Raw genomic sequence first — 22,432 nt, 5'->3', positions numbered from 1 at the left:
TTATACAAGACTTCTACGTTTTTGGTTCTGACCCCTGGCTTTGTTTCTGACTTTGTCTTCTGGATCTCGACTTGGAGTATTGTGGATTTACTGGTTTTTTACCCTTGCCTGACCTCCTGACCCACATTTGTGGATAAACTCCTGCTGGTACTTTTGAGTTCAGAGGATTCTGCTTAGTGTCCTTCTTCCACACCCTAACAATAATTCTACATGTTTTAGTCCTGGATGGTTTTGTTTTATCAGAGGGATATCTTTAAGCTGCTTTTCTAGACTTTTACACAGAAGTCCAAGCTTTGCCAAGGCCACAGAAAGATCATTAAAAATCTTTAAGACACTTACTGTAATTCTTAGTGTAATAATGTGTTGAAGGTGCACATCTCCAGGTGGATTTCCACAAAAAAGCAAAGTCCATTTCTTTCAGAGAATTAAGTAGTTGATTGTTTTACTATATTATTATTATTATTATTATTTCTTTGTTCTGATTGTAAGATGAGTTTATGTTCCTTGTATACTGTAGCATTGATTGTAAAAACACATAAACAGATGTAGTCTGGATCAAAAACAGATGGGTGAAAAGGGCCCTTAGGAAAAAAATAATAAACTCTTAACATGTAAGAGCAAATAATTAAATTTAAAAGCAATACCATATACTAATTACCACGATTAATGTCTTGGTACAAAGACTACCAAGACTAATTATAATTAAAGCCTGCACTTTTTAGAAAATGCCATTTCTATTTTTTTAATAAAGGTTTATCTGACACATTGTATGTGATTCCAGTTTCCTTTGGTAGACCTCCCACAACATCAAACCTAGAGGAGAATGATTCTTGGAAAACTTAGAAATCTCACTACACTTTACAAAGAGCACAGTGACTACGCGTGTACAGTATGTGTTGGTCTGATCATGTGCCTCTTGATAGTATGAATTATCCAGATTTCAGAGCATTAAGTGTTATATTTTGAAGTATCTCACTTACTAAACCAAGATGTAGATCTTCCAGATGCATCCAATAAGTTATTTAAAATTAAAATTAATTAATTGATTATTGAAGGGTTTCCATTTATCAATACAAAACATTACAAAGAAACCATCTCTTTGCAACATGGATTTTGGAAAAAAGGTAAACATAACCACGGCCCTGTAAATTATTTGTATCAGACAATCCGCTCACAATCAGAATAACACTACAGGTAAACAAGGTTTACAGTTGAACCTGCCCTGCCAATTTATTAGCCACTGCTCAGTTAAGGCAAACCTTAGGATCAATGAATGAATGTATGTGATAATTGGGAAGAGCAAATTGTGCCTTTTCTTTATGATTTTCACTGTCCTCACTTCCTTCTTACAGCACAGACAGCTCCAAACATCTTATTTTAATTGAGATAATATTGCTTTAGGACAAACTGGAAAGAAAAATCACTGAAGTGGGGTGGTGCAAGAGTGTGCACAGTCGAAGGACGCACTGATTTTCTTTGTGTGTCACAGCGGGAGGGTGAAGCCATTGCTGCTTTCTTTCAGGCTCACAGCAGTAATTCTCATTGGCTGCTGTCCTCCAAAGTCTTTGATCAATAATGAGCAGAAGGAAACACTAGAGAAAAACAGTGACACACTGTAAAGTAAAACTTTTTTTAAGATTCTATGTTGTTAAGCAGCAGTGGATTTCTTACATGACTTACTATTTTAGATGTCTTCTACATCCTTTACTATTGTTCAGCTTTTGCTTCAAACATGAATCAATGTTCAGCTTTCAACAATATTCTTTTAATTGTGGGTGTGTGTGTAGAGATGCAAGAAGCCACGGTCCAGTTCAGCAAAGGTTTGAAATGAATGTTCTTTGAAACTTTTCAAGGGCAACGTATCATATTCTGCACAGTTAAACAAACACACTCTTACTTTGCTTGTATCTTTGGGATTATATCATCAACTTTTCTCAGGGAACATGACAAATGTTTCAATCAGAATTCTTACTCTGAATATGCAAGTCTATAAGTACATGTGCAAATTGCAACATTCTCTTGGGCTTATGGTGCAACTTATTTCAACTGCAATAAGTTACAATATCATCTGTTCTGGTGCATTGCCTTCAATACTATTATATACTACATTACAGCTATTTCTCTTTTAATTTCAAAATTAAATGAAGAAAAAAACATAAATGAAGCATCTCATCATTACACATATTACACAAAATACATTTATTTCACTAATGTCTTGTCAAGGCGAAACTGATAGTTTCTGTTTTTTATGCTTTAATTTGGGCATATATGTTTTAATTGAATAAAAGGCTTAAAGGATAAAAAGCTAATTTTAGTGGACATAAATGCACTTTTTGCACAAACAATTGAAGCTGGATAGAACTTCAGCAAAGAAGTTCAGCACCCTTTAGAAAACCAATTAATGGTTAACTTATACTGGGTTGTACTGGGCTGGACAGACTACATGGACATTTTATTTGAAATGAGAAACACCCAAATCAAATTCTAATTGAAACGTGCAACATAATCATTTTTGTCTTATCACATTGCAAGGGTGAAAGATTTCAGTTGAACTGTTTTAGTCTGTTTTAGTCACATAACCCAGGATTGAAATCTTTTATGATGATAGGCTTTCCTTTAGGCACTCTGGAATTCATGCTACTGTAGCAAAGGTGTTGTATGGCTCAAGAGTCGAGTACACCTGAGAGACAGTGATAAACTCCTGACAGCGAATGAGCTGTATACACCATACAAACCTCACAATCTAAACTGGATTGCTGACCAACACATCCACCAAACCCAGGTGGGACTTGTGTAATTGCATCATCCATGGAATACTATATTCAGATCTTATTAATAAAATGGTCAAAATATAAGTGATGGGATATGAAGCTGGGCCATGGGGCCGTGAGAGAACAGTAAACCCAGACAACATGGAGGTTCTTGTCAGGACCACATTCCCCAGAATACTGGGAAGAATAAGCAGCTGCCCTCAGTCACCTGACCAATTGTCTTGCACCAACTCTTCTGAAGCTATTTTTCATTTGTGTCGGACGAACAAATCCCAGAGGCTTCCGGTTTTACAGACTTTGACCATGTAGTGACATAATCCCTAATGGATAGTAGATAAAATATTTTAGAAAACAACTGTGTGAAAGGCCATCAGCAGAAATGGCTTTTTATGAAGCAAAAATGTATCTATAATTATGGGAACTCAGTGACTTCCAATATACTGTATATTTATACTGCCACTGTAAAATAAAACAAAGGGTATATTAAGTTGTATCTAAAAATTAAATTCCAACCATTTCATTAAGATGCTTGTAGTAGGGTAAAATGGCTGTAATGTTCTTTGAGCTCGCAATTAAAATTAACTCAATAAAAATGATAAATGATTGACTGAAGGTTTTTTTTTACAAAACAGACATTGAAGTCACACAATCATTGAACAAAGAATGTTAAGAATGTAGGATTAACTGAAATGTGGGACATGCCTTTAAGCCTTTGTTAAAGAAAGAGAAAACCTTAGAACTTTCTGACATCCTAGTATGAGATCTTGGAAGTTTGGCCATTATACTGTATATACTTTATTCTGGATAGTTGCATTATTATAGAGCCAGAGAAGACACCTCAAGTATGGTCTTATTTAATTCCTTGCCACTTCAGCAACTGTCACTACTTATATTAAAAGACACTATTCATTGTTGCATCACTAGTTCTCATACAGACAAAGAGGTTTCTAAAGCTAGAGGTGTGTAGGTTGAAGCGAACTGGCTTCCTGAATGATTGGGATATAAGTGATTTCAAGTAACTTGGAAGGGCTAAAGGCATTTCAGGAATGACTAGCACCATTGTCTTACTAAACCACAGGAATGCAAGAAAAACTACATCATAGGAAGTAATGAGGAAGAGACAAAAAACTTACTTTGGTAATGTTTTCAGGTGATTTTCTCGTAGTTCCAAAATGCGTAATTTGGTAAGTCTGAAAGAGAAGTTGAAAAGAAGGGTGAAAGTACGAAAGTTAACATCAACAATAACACCAATCCATATTTTACTTTAAGAATTCATTTCAGGGTGCAGTTAATTTTTGTAAGAGTTCTTGTTTTGCTTATCTGAGGAAAAAAGGAGAGATTCTGCACTCTACCATATTTCGAAACATGAAAACAAATATGAAAAACTGTAAAAGATTCTGATATACTGTATACTGCAGAATAGTGAAACAAAAATTCAGAGGAATGAAACTCTTGAATAGTTTTAAACTAAATAAACAAAACCCAAATCACATGTGTAAAGCTGATGAATGTACTGTATATGGCATCTAAAAGAAGACACGCTGTTTGCATTATCTGCAGTGAAATGCTTAGCTTCACCCACTGAAGCTAAGCAGGTGTGAGCCTGGTCAGTACCTCGATGGGAGACCTCCTGGGAAAAACTAAGGTTGCTGCTGGAAGAGGTGTTAGTGGGGCCAGCACGGGCACTCACCCTGCAGCTCATGTGGGTCCTAATGCCCCAGTATAGTGACGGGGACACTATACTGTAAACAAGTGCCGTCCTTTAGATGAGACGTAAAACCGAGGTCCTGACTCTCTGTGGTCATTAAAAATCCCAGGGATTCGAAAAGAGTAGGGGTGTACTCCGGCGTCCTGGATATTTTTTCCCATTGGCCTTTATCAATCATGGCCTCCTAACAATTCCCCTCTATGAATTGGCTTCATTACTCTGCTCTCCTTCCCACTGATAGCTGATGTGTGGTGAGCATTCTGGTGCACTATGGCTGCCGTCGCATCATCCAGATGGATGCTGCACATTGGTGGTGGTGGAGGTGAGTCCCCATTACCTGTAAAGCGCTTTAGTGGAGTGTCCAGAAAAGCGCTATATAAGTGTAAGCAATTATTATTATTATTATTATTATTATTATTATTATTATTATTGCAGTGAGATAGCACCTGAGTTCAGCTTTGTTTCTGGTCTTTGTGCAGTGCCTGTCACCATTGTCATCCCTCCTCTAAAGGGTGCTCTGTCCTTTTTGTATTTTATTTTCCTTATTACGTTCACCTGCTCCTTTTCCATTTATTATTTAAACGCGGTGCTCCAGAAGCTCAGGGCTCTGCATTGGACATCCTTGGCTTGAAGGCATAGCTTTCCGATTGGTGTCCTGACCAAGCTGAGTCTGGGGCTCGGAGCGCCTGGCCTTGTCACTCCGTTTCTAACTTCCTAGTCCCAGATCCTGTTCTTGTTTTTACTCCCATCTCATCTAGGATGGATCACCCGGTTTGGGATTTTGGACTGTGGCTGGATTTCCCCCTTGGACTGTTTTGGACTTATTTGCCCGTGCTCCCCCTGTGCACCTGATCACTGTTGGCACCGCCCCCTGTTCACCATCCCTTCTATTCCTCATCGTGTTTTTCCTGTAGCCCTTCTCCAATCACTTTTGGATTATACCGTCTGCATAGGGTCCTAAATACGCACTACACGGAAGTCAGAACTGGCTCCCGTTATAGTGCCATAACAACAGAAAATAAAGAATGTGAGGAGAGACTGTGGCCCATCTAATTTGATAAGTTTTTCAGTAACGTAACGATCCTTGGATCTCATCAGTACATTTCCTAATACAATACTTGAAAGAAACCAGAGCATTGGCTTTGATATCATGGCCAACCAGCCTGTTCCAGACATATTGCATATCCCTCCTGTTCTTGCTTTTAAAGGCCCCTCCTCTTAGTTTCCTACTGTGTATTTTAGTTTGTTTCAGTGTTGATTCTAACAAAGTTAATGGCTTTCAGGATTCTCAATACTTGATTCAGGTCCACTCATCTCCGTTCATAAGTAAAAAAAAATGCAGTTCTTTCAGCCCTGCCCCTCCTTTATCTACACCTCTCACTTTAACATAAAGGTAAGAATTAAAAAAACATTCACTGCCCTTTCACTGGTGATAAGTAAAAAAAAGAACTATAACCAACAAAAGCTGTAGAGCTGATCTTCATCTTCACACTGTGACTGGCACAATTTTGTTTTGTAGCAATGCAAAAAATTACATATTGAGAACTACTGCCACCAATACACTGTGTAATAGAAAGTGAGACGCATCTGGGCCATTGGTATTCAACATGAGTTCCAATATAAGATTTATTAGATTGTCATTTTTATAATAATAATGGAATGTGTTTTTTGTTTTTACAGCAATATGATACCCCCCCCTCCCCCATATGAGCAGCTTTGGCGAGCCATGTTAATGGAAGCCTTAGGCATGCATTATTCACAATATATTTGTGTCATGAGAAAGAAGATGCACTCTTATTACTGTACATACAGAAGCAATACAATCTTACAAGACAAATATATATATATACAGTATGTTGGATACATAGAACATTAATTTGCTCTTAAAATACACCATAAACCTGAAAAGGATTGATTTTTAATAATTAAACATTTAAAAATCTTTGTAGAGAGTTTTGCTTTTTAGCATTGTGTAACAGACAGAGCTGTTATTCACATTCTCAGAATTCAAAGATACACTGCAACACCTGAAACATGTTCCATGTAGCACAGATAAAGACACATGGCCACTTGTGAGCTACATACTGTAAATCAACCTTTCAAGAATTTCCAATATGGAACAGTTTAAAAAATACAGTGCCACATCGCTTATAAATGAGTTGTTAAAATATGTTTCTATTTATCAAGTGAAGTTAGTTTAACATTCTGTGAGGTTCTTCTAATAAGCTACTGTATACACATTCTGTAACATATTAAACGTAAAGTATTTGTCTCTTAAATTATTCGTTTTCCTGCTTGAAGATTGTTGTCAAATGCATTTACATAAAATACATGTTTGCAAAATTGGACCTCAGGGATTAAAAAAATGTTTTTTCCTAATGGGTAAAGGGGATCTCATAGCAGCACACCAAGGTCAAGGTTTTGTGCATTTGGTTTAAATAACCTTAACCTGTCATTCTATCACCACAATCATTTAATACAATGCTTTTATTTTAGGGATGTATCTTACAGTATATGAAAAAGTAATATACTTTAGATTATATTATCTTCTTGAGAATAATGTAAGTAAATTTGCAAAGTTAGTGTCCCAATAACCAATTCTTCTAGAAGACAAATGACTATACACATCACAGATTATATAAATTTAATTGGAATTCTTTAAACACAAAAAGGCACCATCAACATACATGCAGTTCCAAATAAAACAGATAAATGCCTAAAACACACTGTATAATGTAACAAAAAAAATGTAAAATGTATAAACCAATTCTCTATAGGAATGCATGTAAAGTGGAGGGCGAAAAGTGAAAAATAATGTATTTTTACTAGGTGAGAGATGATGGTGGCTGGAATAACACTGAGTCAAAGATCTCCCATCTGCCTGTGTATAACCAAGCAACATTCATCTCTTCATTCCTGTGTGCCACAGGTATGCACAGCAAATAGCCTGCTAGTGGCCCTGCGAAAGTGAGTGAAACTGGGAACGTTTTATGTTAAATTAAGAGATATATATTCCTGTGAAGCATTAAATTGAAAATGGGCAAATTAAGAGGGAGCAACTTGAAAACTACTGTATTCATTAATTGAATAAAATCTTATATTTATAGTGTAGTTTTCATCCAAGGTATTCTAAAGTGCTTTATACATAGGAGGGGACTCCTATACATAGGAGGCAGTCATTATCTACCAGAAGCCCAACACACAGTAGACCAAGTAGACAAGTGAAATTAAGGAGGACATATAGTATAGCTATGCCCGAATGTACAAACCTTGAGAGGACTACCAAGATTCTGGGGTTAACACTTAATCTTGTAAACAGTGCTTGGGATCTTTAATGACTAGTAGATAGAACTCTGACTTAACATGCCATTTGATAAATGGCATCTCTTATAGCTCAGTGTACTCCCTTCCCCATACTGGGAAACGTGTTTTGAAGCTTTGGTTCATAGGGAAGAGTTTCACCTAAAAAAACACCACTTATGGCAGGAACCTGCCTTTCCTAGGAGGTCTCCTACAGTATACCAGTTCTGATAAGCAGGCCCATCTTGATAATATCAGACTATAAAATGGTAGTGCTCTTATAGTATGTACAATCTTCAGAATAGCTTAGTACTGTACATCTAAGCTATTAGAACCTACCTCCCAAAGTTTGCAGGAAGATACTCCAGGAAGGCATCATTTAAAAAGAGCTGTGTTAGGTTTAGAAGCTGGGTGAAACCATCTGGTAGCCTGGAGAAAGAAAAGCAAAAAAAATTGCAACACTATTAAAATGATGTTGTCACATACTTTTGCAGGGTTTAACGCCTTAAAATATGTTTAAATTTTAAGTCAATATATAGAACAAATACATTTAATTACAGATATTCTAATTAGGTTTTTACACCAACACAATTGCAGGTCTTTCCATAATTTGTCTGCAAACTTTTTTTAATTTTTTGTCTTTATCATGGAGCTGGAAAAATCTGTTTCAGCATCTTAAACCAAGTTTGCTTTGCGACATTTCCAGATTGCTCACCACTATTTCCTGCATGCTAGGATATCTTTTCTAAAGCCAACCTGATTGTTTTAATATCCTTCATTTACATGAACTCATTTATTTCTCAGAACTCATCTGGGAAATGGAGTCCGCCACAACATACATCTCCCCTTGCCAAAATGAAATCAATTGGCTTCGAGAACTTTCAACAATTAAATGAAAAAAACTGTGTGCTTATGGGCCAAATAAAGTATAGACATTTTAAATAAAGAAAATTAAATTAACTGAAGTTTCACTGTTCCCATAGACATGTAACATGGTATTTGCAACCTTTCAATTCATAAGTAGGTGGATTTCAAGTATTTGTACTGTACATATTCATACAATAAGTACAGATATTCATTCCTCTGTTGCAAATTAACTGTTTACTGAATAGGTTACTCCCCCTTCAAAAATGTTTCATTGAACACCATTGATTAATATGTCCTGCATGTACAGTAATGCAATAAATGTATTCTGTGTGTTGTAAATCCTTGTAAAGACTCCTGTTAATTGGTTCCTAATAGCCAAGGTAAATTCACTCAATTCACTGTTACAGCTAAACATTGTGCCAGAAAATTCACACAAACCAATACAATGGTATGCAGTATTTATGTTCATTGCCGGGTTTGATATTCTGATTTCATAAAGGCAGGTCTTCAGGAATGTTTTGACTTTAAAAATGTGTACAAACACTTCACAACAAGCCTAGATATATTTCTTCATTGTTTCATTTCACAATCAGTTGGAACAACTATTGGCTTAAGTGTGACAACCCAGACCTTGCTTGTAAGATACATGCTAATGCACATTGATGAGTTTCTTTGTAGCTAGTGTTACAGAAACTGTTTCTTGCATATATGTGTAAAGTATCATTGTACTCACTTGGTAATTGGATTGACACTGGCTTCCACAACTGTTAGACATTTACAGCATTTAATATTATCTGGGAATTCTTGAATACCTTAAAAATAAAATGTATACATTTAGAAAGATGTATTCAAACATCATTACACAAAGCAATCATTTTAGTATGTTTTTTGCAAAACATTGCACAATTTCTTGCAAAACTATTCTGACCCTTGCACCCTTCATATTTTCTTTAAAGCTTGCAGTCATGACTGTTAGAAGTAGCAATTAATGTTTGCTACATAAACAACCTATTTAACACATTCAAAGCAAAAGACATAAAAGTAATCAGATAATTAATATGAAATCATGACTGCATACAATAAGTATTCAAAATCTTTGTTGTGGCAAATCCAAATTAATTTTAAAGTTATGGATAAAGCTGAAGAAAAGCCCAAAACAGAAGGGTATAACATTTTCAAAGGCATTGAATTTCCTTATGAGCACTCTGATGTCAGCCATGAAAAAACGGAAGATGTGTCATGTGACTCGGGCAAGGCATTGTACACTGTACAATGATTAAATGTGTTATATTTAATCAATTATTAGACATTGAACACTCACTCAACGTAATGAGAAAAAGTAAAGATGACAGATGGATATACAGTACTTATCTCATACAAAGGGTCAATACTTATCATAGTACAGTACATCCATATATATATATTTATGGAGACTCAATCCAATTTAGCAGTCTACATGTTCATAACTTTTTCTATCTACATACATCCTTATGTATACAAAACAGTTGTATAAATGCATTAGGAGTAATTATGGAAACCAAACACCTACACAGATATACAGTATGTCAGAGAGGACAAGTATATGATGAAAAGTACATATGATGGAATAATGTCTTTTTGTAAAAGACATCACAAACCCAGTGATGTAATAAGATGATTGCACAACGTGATTGCTGGCCTGACAATTAGCATAGGTATTAAGAAGACCTAGTTAAGTACAATATACCGTATATGCATATATTTTAGAGCCTGAAACATACACTATGGATAACATTTGAGAAGCATTTGTAGTATTTTCAATGATTCGGCCAATGAATGCCACTCCTATCGACCGATTGCAAACTATCAATACATTTCACCTATGTACTGTGATGTACTGTGTATGTAAGAATTCTGAGGGGAATCTGTAAAACCGATACTGTTGACAAAAGAAGTGGTTACAAATAAAGCCAAAATTGATGTATAATAAGTGGTAGTCCATTAAAATGATCCTTAGGGGGTGATCTTATTGCATGTACAGTAGATGAGGCACCTAATGGTCCCAATAGATATAAACCTGTTCAGGAACATTTGCTAAGAAGAGGTTGAGATATGAAATACTGGGATGATGGAAAACGTACTGTATACAGATAAGTCAAAATCTGAAATGGCAGCAGTCAATGTGAAAGTAGACTATACTAGCATGACAGTCACTGAACAACAGCTACAGTGAAGTACAAAGGTGGATCGATAACTTGGGGATGCATCTCGGCAAGTGGTCTGAGGGATTTGCATAACATCTAAGGGACCCTGAATGCCAACATATACAAAACAGACATATTTTGATCCACCATACCATGTCCACAGGAATAAATCTTGTTGAAAAGGGAATCATCTTCAAACATGACAATAACTCAGGAATGCAGTTATTGTAGTGAAAAGTTTGTAGTGAAAATCTGTACTGTATGGATCTTTTTTCCATACATTTTGGGAGTGTCCAGAAGCGATTAATTAATAGAAGCTGTTTTATTCTTGCTTGTCCATATTGTTATTTCCTGTTCTCACTTGGTACTGTTGTTAGATAATGACTAATTTGGGCCTCTCACAGAGGCAGAAATCGTTGGGAGTGGCTGGTCTAAATGCAGCACAAAGTTGCTAGCAATGTATTTAGAGGGAATAAGGGGGCTCTCCTGGAATCATTTAATCCTGGTGTGCCTTTGTATTTTCATATGGGCCTCTCAACTGCTAGGATCCATGGTGTTGTGTAGGGAGAAGCAGAGCCTTTGGGTACTGCTGATGTTCAAAGCCTTAGCTGCATGCTCTTTGTACTTAAGGGGTAGGAATTTGAAGGGAACGGGAAATGGAGTTTTATGCTGGTAAAAATTTAAATATAAAGATTTACTTACAAAATTAACAGATGATTAAACAGTGGACCTGTCTGGAATGTAAAGATGGTTACAGAACACTCACAAAGATATTGTGGCATTCACAAAGTCCTGATATGAACATCACCAAGCCATATGGTATGACATGGATGCTGTGAGTTAAATGTGAGCCAAAACAACTTGAAAGATTAATTAATTAAAAATGTTAAAGGCACTGACATAGTTCAGCATATATAGTAGACTTCTTAAATAGGAAAATTGAGAATAGAGGACATTTATTTACACAAAGGACTGCGGGAGTCTGGAACTAGCTATCCAGCCAAGCTGTCGAAGCTGATACCATTGCTTCCGAAACAGATGGATGAGCTCCTCAGATCAATGAGCTATTAAAACCAAATGAACTAGCTGAGCTGTATGGCTACCTCTCGTCTGGACATATTGTAATGTCAAATTCTGTAAAAGCGTACGACTCACATACTAAAGATTAATATTCTGAATGATAGCATTCATTTTTCTTTCCACATTTTCTAAAAACGAATCGTGCCTATGTCTGTTCGGATATAATTTGCATTGTATGCCTGCTTTCCAATACTATACTGTAAATACAATACTATGTGTTTCACTCAATAGAACTCACACAGTGAAATAACTGTTTTGATTGGAATTCATCAGAACAGTAGAGATTTAGAAATGCATGTTCAACTATGAAAACTACACATTGTTGAAAACACAGGGTATCACTACTCCATAAAGACTGCAGATCTTACCATTTTTACTGATGTCCAGCTCTTTTAGGTTTACAAGGCTGGCTATGGTGGTAGGCAGGTTGGAGAGATCATTGTCAGGTATGCTCAGTTTCCGCAGTGCTTGACAGTTGAATAATTGCTGCAAAACAAAGTGAACAGCTCAATCACACAATCTTCAAGATGACAAATGTGAGGACCAAACTACGGCACTTTTTCTGTATCCTATCCTTTTAAATTCCAAATATTTGAAAATCTGTGGAAAATATAGACATACATGACATTATAAGTGCATACGTAAAGATAAGACAGAGAAGAGTGTGTTGTAAAAACATCCATTTGTTACTTTCCCTACATTGAAAATCAGAATCCACATTTGCGATACTGTCTTGCTACTGACATTCTTAGTATATGTTTTGAAAACATCAGTCTCTTCTTGGGTCCTGAAGACCACTTTTAGTGTTCTACACAAAACCCAAATGCACGCCAAACATGCCACCCAGCATTAAATTATGAAGCCAATACCCTGGTTTCTTTGAAGAAACAGATGGGTGAGATTTTTCAATTCATTACCTACTAGCTACCAAACAGGCTAGATTGGTCAAATGGGCTCCTCTTATATTTGTAACCAAACTTATATTATTAAATTTCCAAAATTCAGAATGATGCATTTTCCCTGGATGCAAACATCCTATCAAGAACTTTGTGAGGTGCAAGCACTTCTTTAATAAAATTCAAAGCAAAAGTTCAGGAGAAACGACCATTACCCCTGGTACAAATTTCCTGGTCCCTGTGGCCAGATGGTTGTCCTTTTTACCAAGCCCGTTATCTTCAATTGTATTAGCCTGTATATTATGAAATAATTTTTATGCTGCCAACACTTTACATGATGACATTTTCAAAAGGACGATCGATTGAAAAGAGCTCAGAGTTTGCCTGCTTTGGTTCTGTCTCCAGAGCACCACATTCTGATAGCAACATTGCATCTTCATCTCTGTGTTCATCTTTAAGCCAACAATCAAGGGCATTTAAAAAAGACAACCTGTAGAGCTAATTGTCCATCTGGGGTACTCTTTTGAGTATTAGGGTGTAATATGATGTTAAGCCTGTCTTATTTTTCAAGTCTCCTTTGAATATAAAGGGAATTTTAATTTTGGTCCAGTAATAACCTGACAGAACTGACATACCTTGGTATTTGTTCATTTTTGCTATTGGTTTTTTAGCAAATAAATATAATATTTAATAAAATTCATAGTTTTATACATGTAGCACAAAACCCGAAACTGCACTGCATGTTTACATGCATAAATAGAAAAATATGAAAAAAAGAGATACTTAGGAAGTCATTTGGCCTTTCTTAAAGTACATTTGGTTGTTGTAGTTTATTGAAACCTTCTCAAGATGCCCTTTGAATAATTTTAATGAATGCAGTTCACAAAATCAATTTCTGAGATCCCTTTCAGAATTTAATTACTGTTATACAGAACTGCAGTGGGTATGCTGAGGTGGTCTGATGCTTGCATGGTGGTAAGAACAGTTTTTGTCTTTTATTTGGTTTCCTGAGTAGGTCTACCGGTAAACTTGTCAGTCATGATGCTTTAACTTGGCCTGGTATTTGAGCTTTGAGAGTGTGATCTAACTGTTCACAAGATGGTGGGTGGGACTGCCCTCCACAGGGAAGCCAACTGTCTGGGGATCTCATAGTCCTGTCTTGGAAAAGCTCCAATACAGAAGTCCACTGGGTAAACTTTTCCAATTTCATTGAGATACTTCTATTGGGCTCCTAGTAGTAGTCTCTGTTCAAGACAAAGAAGGTTCAGTTCCTTCAGTCTGTCACTGTAGGACCTTCCTTTAACCCCCGAAATGAATCTTCTCTAAACTGATTCCCAATCAGCAATATGTTTTCTATAATATGATGATAGGTCTTTCTAATAGAATACAACTTTAACAAAACACCCCTTCATATAAATTCCACACTATTGACTATACGTTCCAAATCACTAAATCTTCCTAAAAAGAATATTTATAGTGAATGCACATATACTGCATATAATTAATGTATCAATACAATAGTGTCTCCAAAACCTTTATACTATACTTAATGACCACACAGGTATACTGTAGTTTTAGGACTTTTAAAGTCACCAAAGTAAGATAAAAAAAAATCTGTGCACTAAGGTATTTATAGATTATCAATTACAACGTAAAAATCTCAGATAATCAATTTTTCGTTTATATTACACACGCTTTGTCTTTAAGACCAGGAATTTGATGTGCTTTGTTGTTTCAAGGGGGGGGGAGATAAAATATTAAGCTTGGTGACTGAGCTGGCTCTGTGTGGGTGTTGTCATGTGCGTGCATTATGCATGGGTGCACTTATCTCAAGAGAAAAATGTGACCCCGTTTTAGAAGAAAAAAAAGAACGACGGCATAATCGTGCCTTCAATGCAAATATTTTGTTTTTTCCCAGAGTACTGCATGACACCATGTTAAATACTCTTATAAAAAGACATCTTTTAAAGGAACATGGAGAACCCAGTTTTTAATGATTAAAACATGGAAAATGCCCAATCCCCCAAGGCTGAGACTGCATTCTGGGGATTTATGGATTTGAATTGAGAGGTGCAGGACACTGCACGGGACATTTTAACCCTGCAACAGAAATAAACCTGTGTCTCTGGCTATAAATGGTACTGTATATGAAAAGGGAGGGCTGTTTTGCAGGGGGTGGGTTTTGGGGTTTAAAAATACTGCATAAAATGTCCTGAGACACTGCTTTATGATCACTCTTTATGATGTAGCACTCCACAGCCCTTTAAGAGTCAGCCACTCACAAACAGAACAGATAAGTACCATGATTGTTCATAACTCTGATACCAAGGTGGATTTTGAAATATACAAAAGGACTTTTGGTGGCATACATATATACCACTGCTTCATTGGTGCATATCCCATCTCCAACAGTACTAGTCACGAATAATACATGACAAAGGTTTTATATTTAAACAAATATTAGTTAAGGCAGATAAAGCGATATAGGACAGATATAGGATAAAATCTATAAAAATATACTGTTATAAGAACCTATTTTAGAATTTTCATCTGCAAAAAATGATTTTTTGTACATTAATGGACATATTGATCATGCTTTTAGAAGCAATAATGTCTTGCAAGCATAAAAAGGGAAGCAGTCCCACACACACCCTACCTTGGGCAGTTCCTCGATCTGATTGGCATCCAGGTAGAGCTCCTCCAGCGTGCGCTCGAAGCTGAAGATCTCTTTCGGCACCTGCTGGAGGCTGCAGTGGGAGTAGTCAAGCACGGAGATGACCTCCTCCTCACCACGGAAACAGCGGCAGGGCACCAGGCGGCCAATGATCTTCCTCTTGGTTGTCATTTCCAGACACTGCACTGAGAAAGACAAGGGGAGGAGGGCAGATCTTTAGAGCCGCACACACACCTGTGTTCTTTCATTGATGCGCAGTCTTGCCCTCGGTTGTTTGGGCATGGATATCTGCGGAGCAGACATCTTTTTTTCAGTCTACTTCAGGCCCATAAATATTTTTCCATGTGCTTGCAGTCTGTGGATGGTGCTCGAGTTACACTGATAGAAGAATCGTTTAAACTCTTTATTGGTTTGGGCTTTTCCCCTATCTTTCAGTTGAGTCAGGAAAAACACAAGAATAAATTTATATATCCATGCTAAACTGCTGTCATCACATTCTACCTTAATGGAACAAACTGAAATGCAATTACAAGTGCTGAATGACTGTAGATTACTTTTCACACCTTGTAACTGTACATACTGGATTTTCACATGGCCTTTCTAGTTATAGTCAACTGCAATTGCCTTTTTGTATTCTGTAAAAAAACATTTTTAAAAATTCAGACTTTTCACCTGCATGATTATTTGGCTAATTTCACCATCTTGGGAAAATACATACAGTAAGTAAAAAATGCAGCTCCCAGTGTACATCAAAACATCAAGCTTGCTTAATGATTCCCACGGTTTCTGCTTTTTAGGAAATGGACTCAGCTTTTTGGATTTTGCAACTTGTGTGCAGATTTATACTGTAGATACTGTTAAAAGATATGAATAGCGAATTTAAAGAAGATAATGTATCAAAAAATGGATGATAAAAGTATATTCTGATAGGTGCTAATTCTGTTTGAGGTACAGTAATTACAGACAGCATATCACTTTGCAAAAACATGTATATTCAGCATAGCATAGCTATAAATGCTGAATGTATCCCCAGAGAATGTATTCCACTGTACAATTAAGAACTTGCTGACATACAGTATACTGTACTTAACATATTTTAAGAATTATTAAAATGTTCATGCCATTGTTATTTCCAAGAATAAAAACTCAATAGACTCAGCATTATTATCAATGCAATATGACAACTTAATAATTGCCGATAAAATGCACAAAATCAACTAATCAAATGTTACTATGTGCCTAGATATTTGTGTAGAGCTAAAATCACTACATAAGGCATATAATTGAATTTATTATTGAAAAAGACAAATCTATTATATCTCTATCCAGTTATAAGAACATATTTAATTTACCAAGGAGGACTATTTTAAGCATTGATGAAGATTAAAATGCACAGTCAGATTTGCAAGATTGTAGGTTGTGAAAGAAAATGTTGCCATCTTAACAACATTATGCCGTTAATTACAGTACGTTGAATATATTCACTTTTCAGATTTTTAAAATAAAATGCTGTATTTACAGTATACTGTATGCATACAAAATACAGCGATGATCTGAGACAGAGGAAAGCAACTGTAGTTTTCATTTGTCCTTTTAAGGTATACAGTAGCTTCAGAGACAAATGCAGGGCAGCATTTCTATTAAATCAAAATGTCCACCTCTTATGCTAATGCATACCGTAGATTACTATCATCACATTCAGTTCAGCAGCCACACCACAGTGTGCATTTCGAGGATGTACTTTAGAAACATTCTGCCCTTAGGCCCTAAGTCACAATGGGTTATCAAATTTCAGGAGGCTATATTAAAAGGGGAAAACCACTTTTCATATTGCCAGATTTATTTGTCAAATATATAAATGTTTTTAGTTTTAGTTAGTTTTTTCATGTTCATGCAGTGCCAAAACAGCGAGAAGTCATTTTGTAAGTTTTTTATATTATAAGACATGTTTAAGAATTCAACACAGTGTTAGTCCATTGCCAAGGAAACTTCATGCAAATTGCTTTCAGATCATCAATATCATATTGACAGGATGGCTATTTACTAGATTTTGCACCAGATAATCACTGAATGTAATTGTCAGCATGGTCCACTAATTAAATCCTTTAATAATTACTATAGAAAATGTCGCTGTTGTCCAGTTCTGCAGATTCCCTTTTATATTTATTTCCACAATGGCAGAAAAATCAATTTTATTTGTACATCTGTGTTTGGCTTGGCTCACCAAATGGGGATTCCTTACGACACAAGAGTGCAATAAAATGAAAAAAAAAAAATCAGAGCAGCTGTGCTTTCTCAAACTGCAAAATATATGCCAGTGACTTCTGATTCAGTTGAAATGAAATGCAAATCTAGGTCAGAGCTTTGCTTCTTTTTCCCAAATTGATGCACATAAAAATGGAGAAATACTTTTAAACCATGACATCTTATTCAGAAGAACACTAGTTCTTAATCAAGGGTAAAAATTGGGCATATTTGAAGTTCAATTAGGAATTTCTGTAGATCAAGGAAAACTGTTAAAATGAATAACTTCATTAGATTTTACTTGAAATATTATGCACAGTTTTGGTCATTATGTTATGATATTTCCACTCTGGAGACAGAACACAGTAGAACAACCAGGCATTATTCATGTCCTTAAGGAAAAGTCATAGTGAGACTAAGGGAACTGAATCTTTTATGCTTAAACCAGAGAAGACAATGTGGAGACTTGATTCAAGCACGCAAAATTCTGAAAGGCACCAAATGAGATGAACACTGAAACGGGAGACACTAATTTTGTTTATCTGGAGGATTGCTAGTCTATAACCAACCTCCAAGATATGTCCAGTACAGTAGATAAAATATATTCTCCTTTTAGAAGGGGAAAGAACATTGAGTAGGTAGGGGAGTGAATACTTATGCAATCAGCCTATTTTAGTTCTTGATCTTTCTTTGTAGTTTTTGCTGACTTCACAAGAAATATTTAAGTTGTGATAAAAATATTCACTTTTAAAAAAACACGTACATTACTTGGAATTCAACAGAATTGGACAGCATTGGAAAGGGGTGAACACTTTTGAACTGAGAAATTAACAAGATTTTGAGATCTTGGGATGACATTTGGTGACTGTTCCATAATGGGCATGTAGAGATTAAGGTATTTATTTTATGGTCATGACCTCCCTGCAGGGTGTGTGCAACTGAAGAGGTGAAATGACCTCTAGTCTACACCTCTAATGGAGGGGAGTCCCCATTACCTGTAAAAGCGCTTTGAGTGGAGTGTCCAGAAAAGCGCTATAGAAGTGTAAGCAATTATTATTATTATTACTCTCCTGCCTGCCTTGCATGGGTTGCAGAGGAGACAAGTTACTTGCAGCACCTGATTGCGATGAGAAGTCGTTTCACTTCAGGTGCTGCAGGTTATTTAAGCCCTGTTCAGTTTTTCCTCAGCAATCTGACATTGTGTTACCAGCCCCTGCCCTGCATTCCACCAGCCATTGTTTGCCAGCGGAGTTCTCCCAGCCTTCTTCCCGTTCCGCCTGAATGCTCCCTGTTTCCCATTTGATCCTGTTCCCTGCCTGGCTGGATTGTTCTCATCACCAGCCTCCATGGACCCCCGCTCAGGGAACCCGCCCTTCTCTGTGCTTGCCTCCACTGCTCCAGCCAGCTAGCTGCATGCAGCTGGCTCTCTGGCTGGTGGCAGCACTGTGTGTTGCTGGGGGTTCCATGTGGTGGCTGCTCACCATCTGCATGCGCACTTCTGTTCCCCTGGAATTGACGTCACCCTGGATTGTCCTGCAGTGGGCATGGCTCCCTGGACCCCCTTGGTGGTGAGGTCTGCTGTTGCATCGGATTCACAGTCCTTGTGTGGTGACATTGCCGGCCGAGAGTCTGGCAGCTCAGCCCTGCGTGCTGGAGCTCTGCACAGCTACTGCCTCTAGTGGGCTTCCCCTGCCTCACCAGCCTGCACTCCAGTCCTGTGGTTCTGCCTACCTGGACACCAGCCAGCCAGCTAACTGCTCGAGCATCCACCGACAGGACTCTGCTTCAGCCCGTCAGCCTCTCTGCCTGCCCCATATCCTGACCTGCCTCTGCGACTCTGGATTGGATCTGATCCTCAGTGGGTGCTGAGTGATCCACCCCAATCTCCCCCTACAGCACGGATTTGGCCTGGTCTCTGGCAAAGTCTTCCCTGAAGAGCACATGCTCTGATCAGCCCGGTGCCTGGCACACCTTCTGGTGGATAGCTCTGAGGACATGCACTGTGCTCTACCAAGCTCCAGGTGCAGACCAACCAGCCCTGCCCTGTCCCTGGTTTTCCTCCATTCACTTGTTCCTGTGAAGCAGAGTTCATTCTGGGAAGGTCAGGTCATTATCCCTTGACTTTGACACCCTTGGTCTTGGGTCTGTAACACCGCCTGGCCCACCCCCACCGTCCTGGTAGGTAGCGCAGTGTAACAATTATGAAGAAGTGTAGGGGATATACTGTACATTGAACAACTCTGCACATTGAGAGGCAGAAAGTGTGGATGTGTCAGAAGTGTCGGTTCAGTTCCAGCACTGTCATAGGGCCACATTGGCAGCCTGAGAGAACTCCTGTAATTTTCCCCTACCGTCTTGTTTTCAATGGCCACTCGTTATCAGGGCTCAGGCACTTACTCTTACTGATCCAGAACGTATAGGTAACAGCGCAGACTTTATAAGCAGAAGGAATGTTAACTGTACTCAATGGGAGAAGTTTGATTACTTGACAGCAGAAGGACAGTTTGTCAGGATAATAAAAAAAAAAACTCTTCTGCTAAAGACAAATACTGCCCTGTCTTTTATTACAGGCTGCATTTTAATTAAGACCTGTGCAATGGCTCCTGACAGAGCTCAGCTGTGTTCACTCTCAGTCTGGGAGGAGTTCCATGTGCTGCCTTGTGCTTTTCAAAGACTCAGGAGTCAGAAGCTTTGCTGACTTGACTGTTGTTCCATCAGCTGCCTCGAGCCAAAACACAATAAATGTGAAATTAATCATACTCGGTGACATGGAAGAAGAAACAGGAAACACAAGAGCCGAGAGAAGAGAGAAGTGTTTTGCAGAAACTCGAAAACCCTTTCATATTGAAGAGGAGATAAGATAAAGTGGTTTATCTTCAGAAAAATAAACAGCTTAGCAATATTCATACCAGCTTTCCCTTGTCAGTTTTTTATTAATAAGATATAATTTTTGAACAAAATCTCTAAGATCTTGTTCTTCTTAAAACAATAACATCAGAAACTCCAAACTATTCCTCCAGTATATTCAAATTTTCTTGATTATCAAGTGGAAGCAAAGCTAAATGACACTGCTGCAAAAGGGCTATATAATATTCTATCACTATAATAATTTTGTTCATAGTTCAATGTGATTGACACTGATTAAATTATTTGTTATTCCAAACTAAAATGCTACTAAAATAACTAACCAGATTTCTCTGCCCTAAAAGCTACTTTAAAACATGAATAAGACACGCACCAATATTACATACCGTATACAGGCTTCATGACACACCTTTTCAGCAATGATTTTCACAGCACTGCACATCATAAATCATTTCAATCAGCAATAACATGCTTTCTAAGAAGCTACTCGTGCAAAAAGAAAAATCCTATGGCACTCTAAATAGAATAGCAGTGTCAATTCTGCTCTGGTCCACATTGGAAGTGAGTCAGAGGCAGCACACAGCTTACAAAATGGAACTCACTGGAATCAAGCAAAGTACTATGTTTTTCTGCACATGCGGAATCATGGCATGTAAAACCACACATGGAAAGTTATAGTTCTAATGTGTGTAAAAGGGGCTTGAAACATGCTTCAGATCCAATGTTTTTAAAAATAAAGTATTCCAAATATATCAGTCTGCCATTGATCATAAGGCTACTCCTAATTCTGCCTTTCATCTTCCAGCTGGTGAAGATTTCACTCCTAAAACCAATTTCAAAATCTGCAATTTATCTCATAGATATTTAAGTTATGTAATTTCACAACAGTACCTGGAACAATATTACATAAGAGACTTCATGGCCGCTGCTTTAATCACTAATCTAGCATAATTATAGCTATATTATGTTAAAAATAATAATTACAGCCTAATTAATGCAAATAATTATAAACTGTAAAACAAACATTTTCCCACTGCTTCAATGCTACATTATGTACAGTACTTCAACATTAACACATGAGAGAAGTTTGAGTTTCAAGATAAAGATTCATAAGGTATTCCAGAGAAAAGTGCAGGTTTCAGAAAGGGATTTTGAAGGAAATCCATATTCCTTACCAGAGGTGGTTCTGTGTTGGGCAACTACATGCCTAGATGTCTACAGGATGTGCGTCAAGAATATACAGTATGAAGCATTAAAATCTCATTTTAATGTCAAAATGTCACTTTTTTTATCCACAGGGAACTGTGATATGAGATACAACTTTCAGGTCAGAGAGAAATACTATATAACATGGCTGCACCTGTTTAAACAGCTGGATATTTTATTGGAGCAATCTGGATGGAGTATCTGTACAAAGGTATAACTGCAGGGCACCATCTAGGATTTGACCCCACAACCTGCCAGCTACAAGTGTAGAGCCCTAACCACCATTTCATGCTGCTGTCAACCACATCTACTAAAATCTGCTTATTAATATGTGAGAGCTCTTCGCTGCCATGAAGGGTCAGTACTGCTGCTGTGTCAAGCTTAAAGACAGTACTTTGACCTTTGTAAATGCCTCCTCTCCAGAGAGAAATCAGTGAAATTTCATTTTTAATTAACCAACCAACTTCAGCAGGAAATTTTCCAAGAAAGATTAATTCCATGGTTCAGCTATTTGCAGGCAACCGCATAAAAGACATAACCTCTCTGCTGCTATCCGGAAGCCTCCAGATCTGCACAGGGTGCTATGGAAACTGTGTGACGCAAGTGAAGACTCTGCAGAGATACTCAGCATTCGCAAG

At 37.3% G+C, this 22,432-nt stretch overlaps 1 protein-coding gene across 11 annotated transcripts in view; it reads right to left on the bottom strand.

Annotated features, from left to right (window-relative positions):
- The window catches only part of lrrc7 (leucine rich repeat containing 7), a 299,324-nt gene that overhangs the window by 74,713 nt on the left and 202,179 nt on the right, over positions 1-22,432 (bottom strand). For all 11 annotated transcript variants that reach the window (XM_015356564.2, XM_069194325.1, XM_015356565.2 and 8 more), the window contains 5 exons: positions 15,462-15,664; positions 12,278-12,395; positions 9,380-9,458; positions 8,119-8,208; positions 3,905-3,961 (listed from right to left, as the gene is read on the bottom strand). In XM_015356564.2, the coding sequence (XP_015212050.1) occupies positions 3,905-3,961; positions 8,119-8,208; positions 9,380-9,458; positions 12,278-12,395; positions 15,462-15,650 (533 nt within the window). In that variant the 5' untranslated portion in view covers positions 15,651-15,664. The remainder of the gene's footprint in view (positions 1-3,904; positions 3,962-8,118; positions 8,209-9,379; positions 9,459-12,277; positions 12,396-15,461; positions 15,665-22,432) is intronic.

The sequence above is a fragment of the Lepisosteus oculatus genome, chromosome 9 (assembly GCF_040954835.1).
Source record: "Lepisosteus oculatus isolate fLepOcu1 chromosome 9, fLepOcu1.hap2, whole genome shotgun sequence".
Lineage (NCBI taxonomy): Eukaryota > Metazoa > Chordata > Actinopteri > Semionotiformes > Lepisosteidae > Lepisosteus > Lepisosteus oculatus.
Note: the sequence above shows the minus strand (reverse complement) of the source record. Positions and strands in the feature narration are given on the sequence as shown.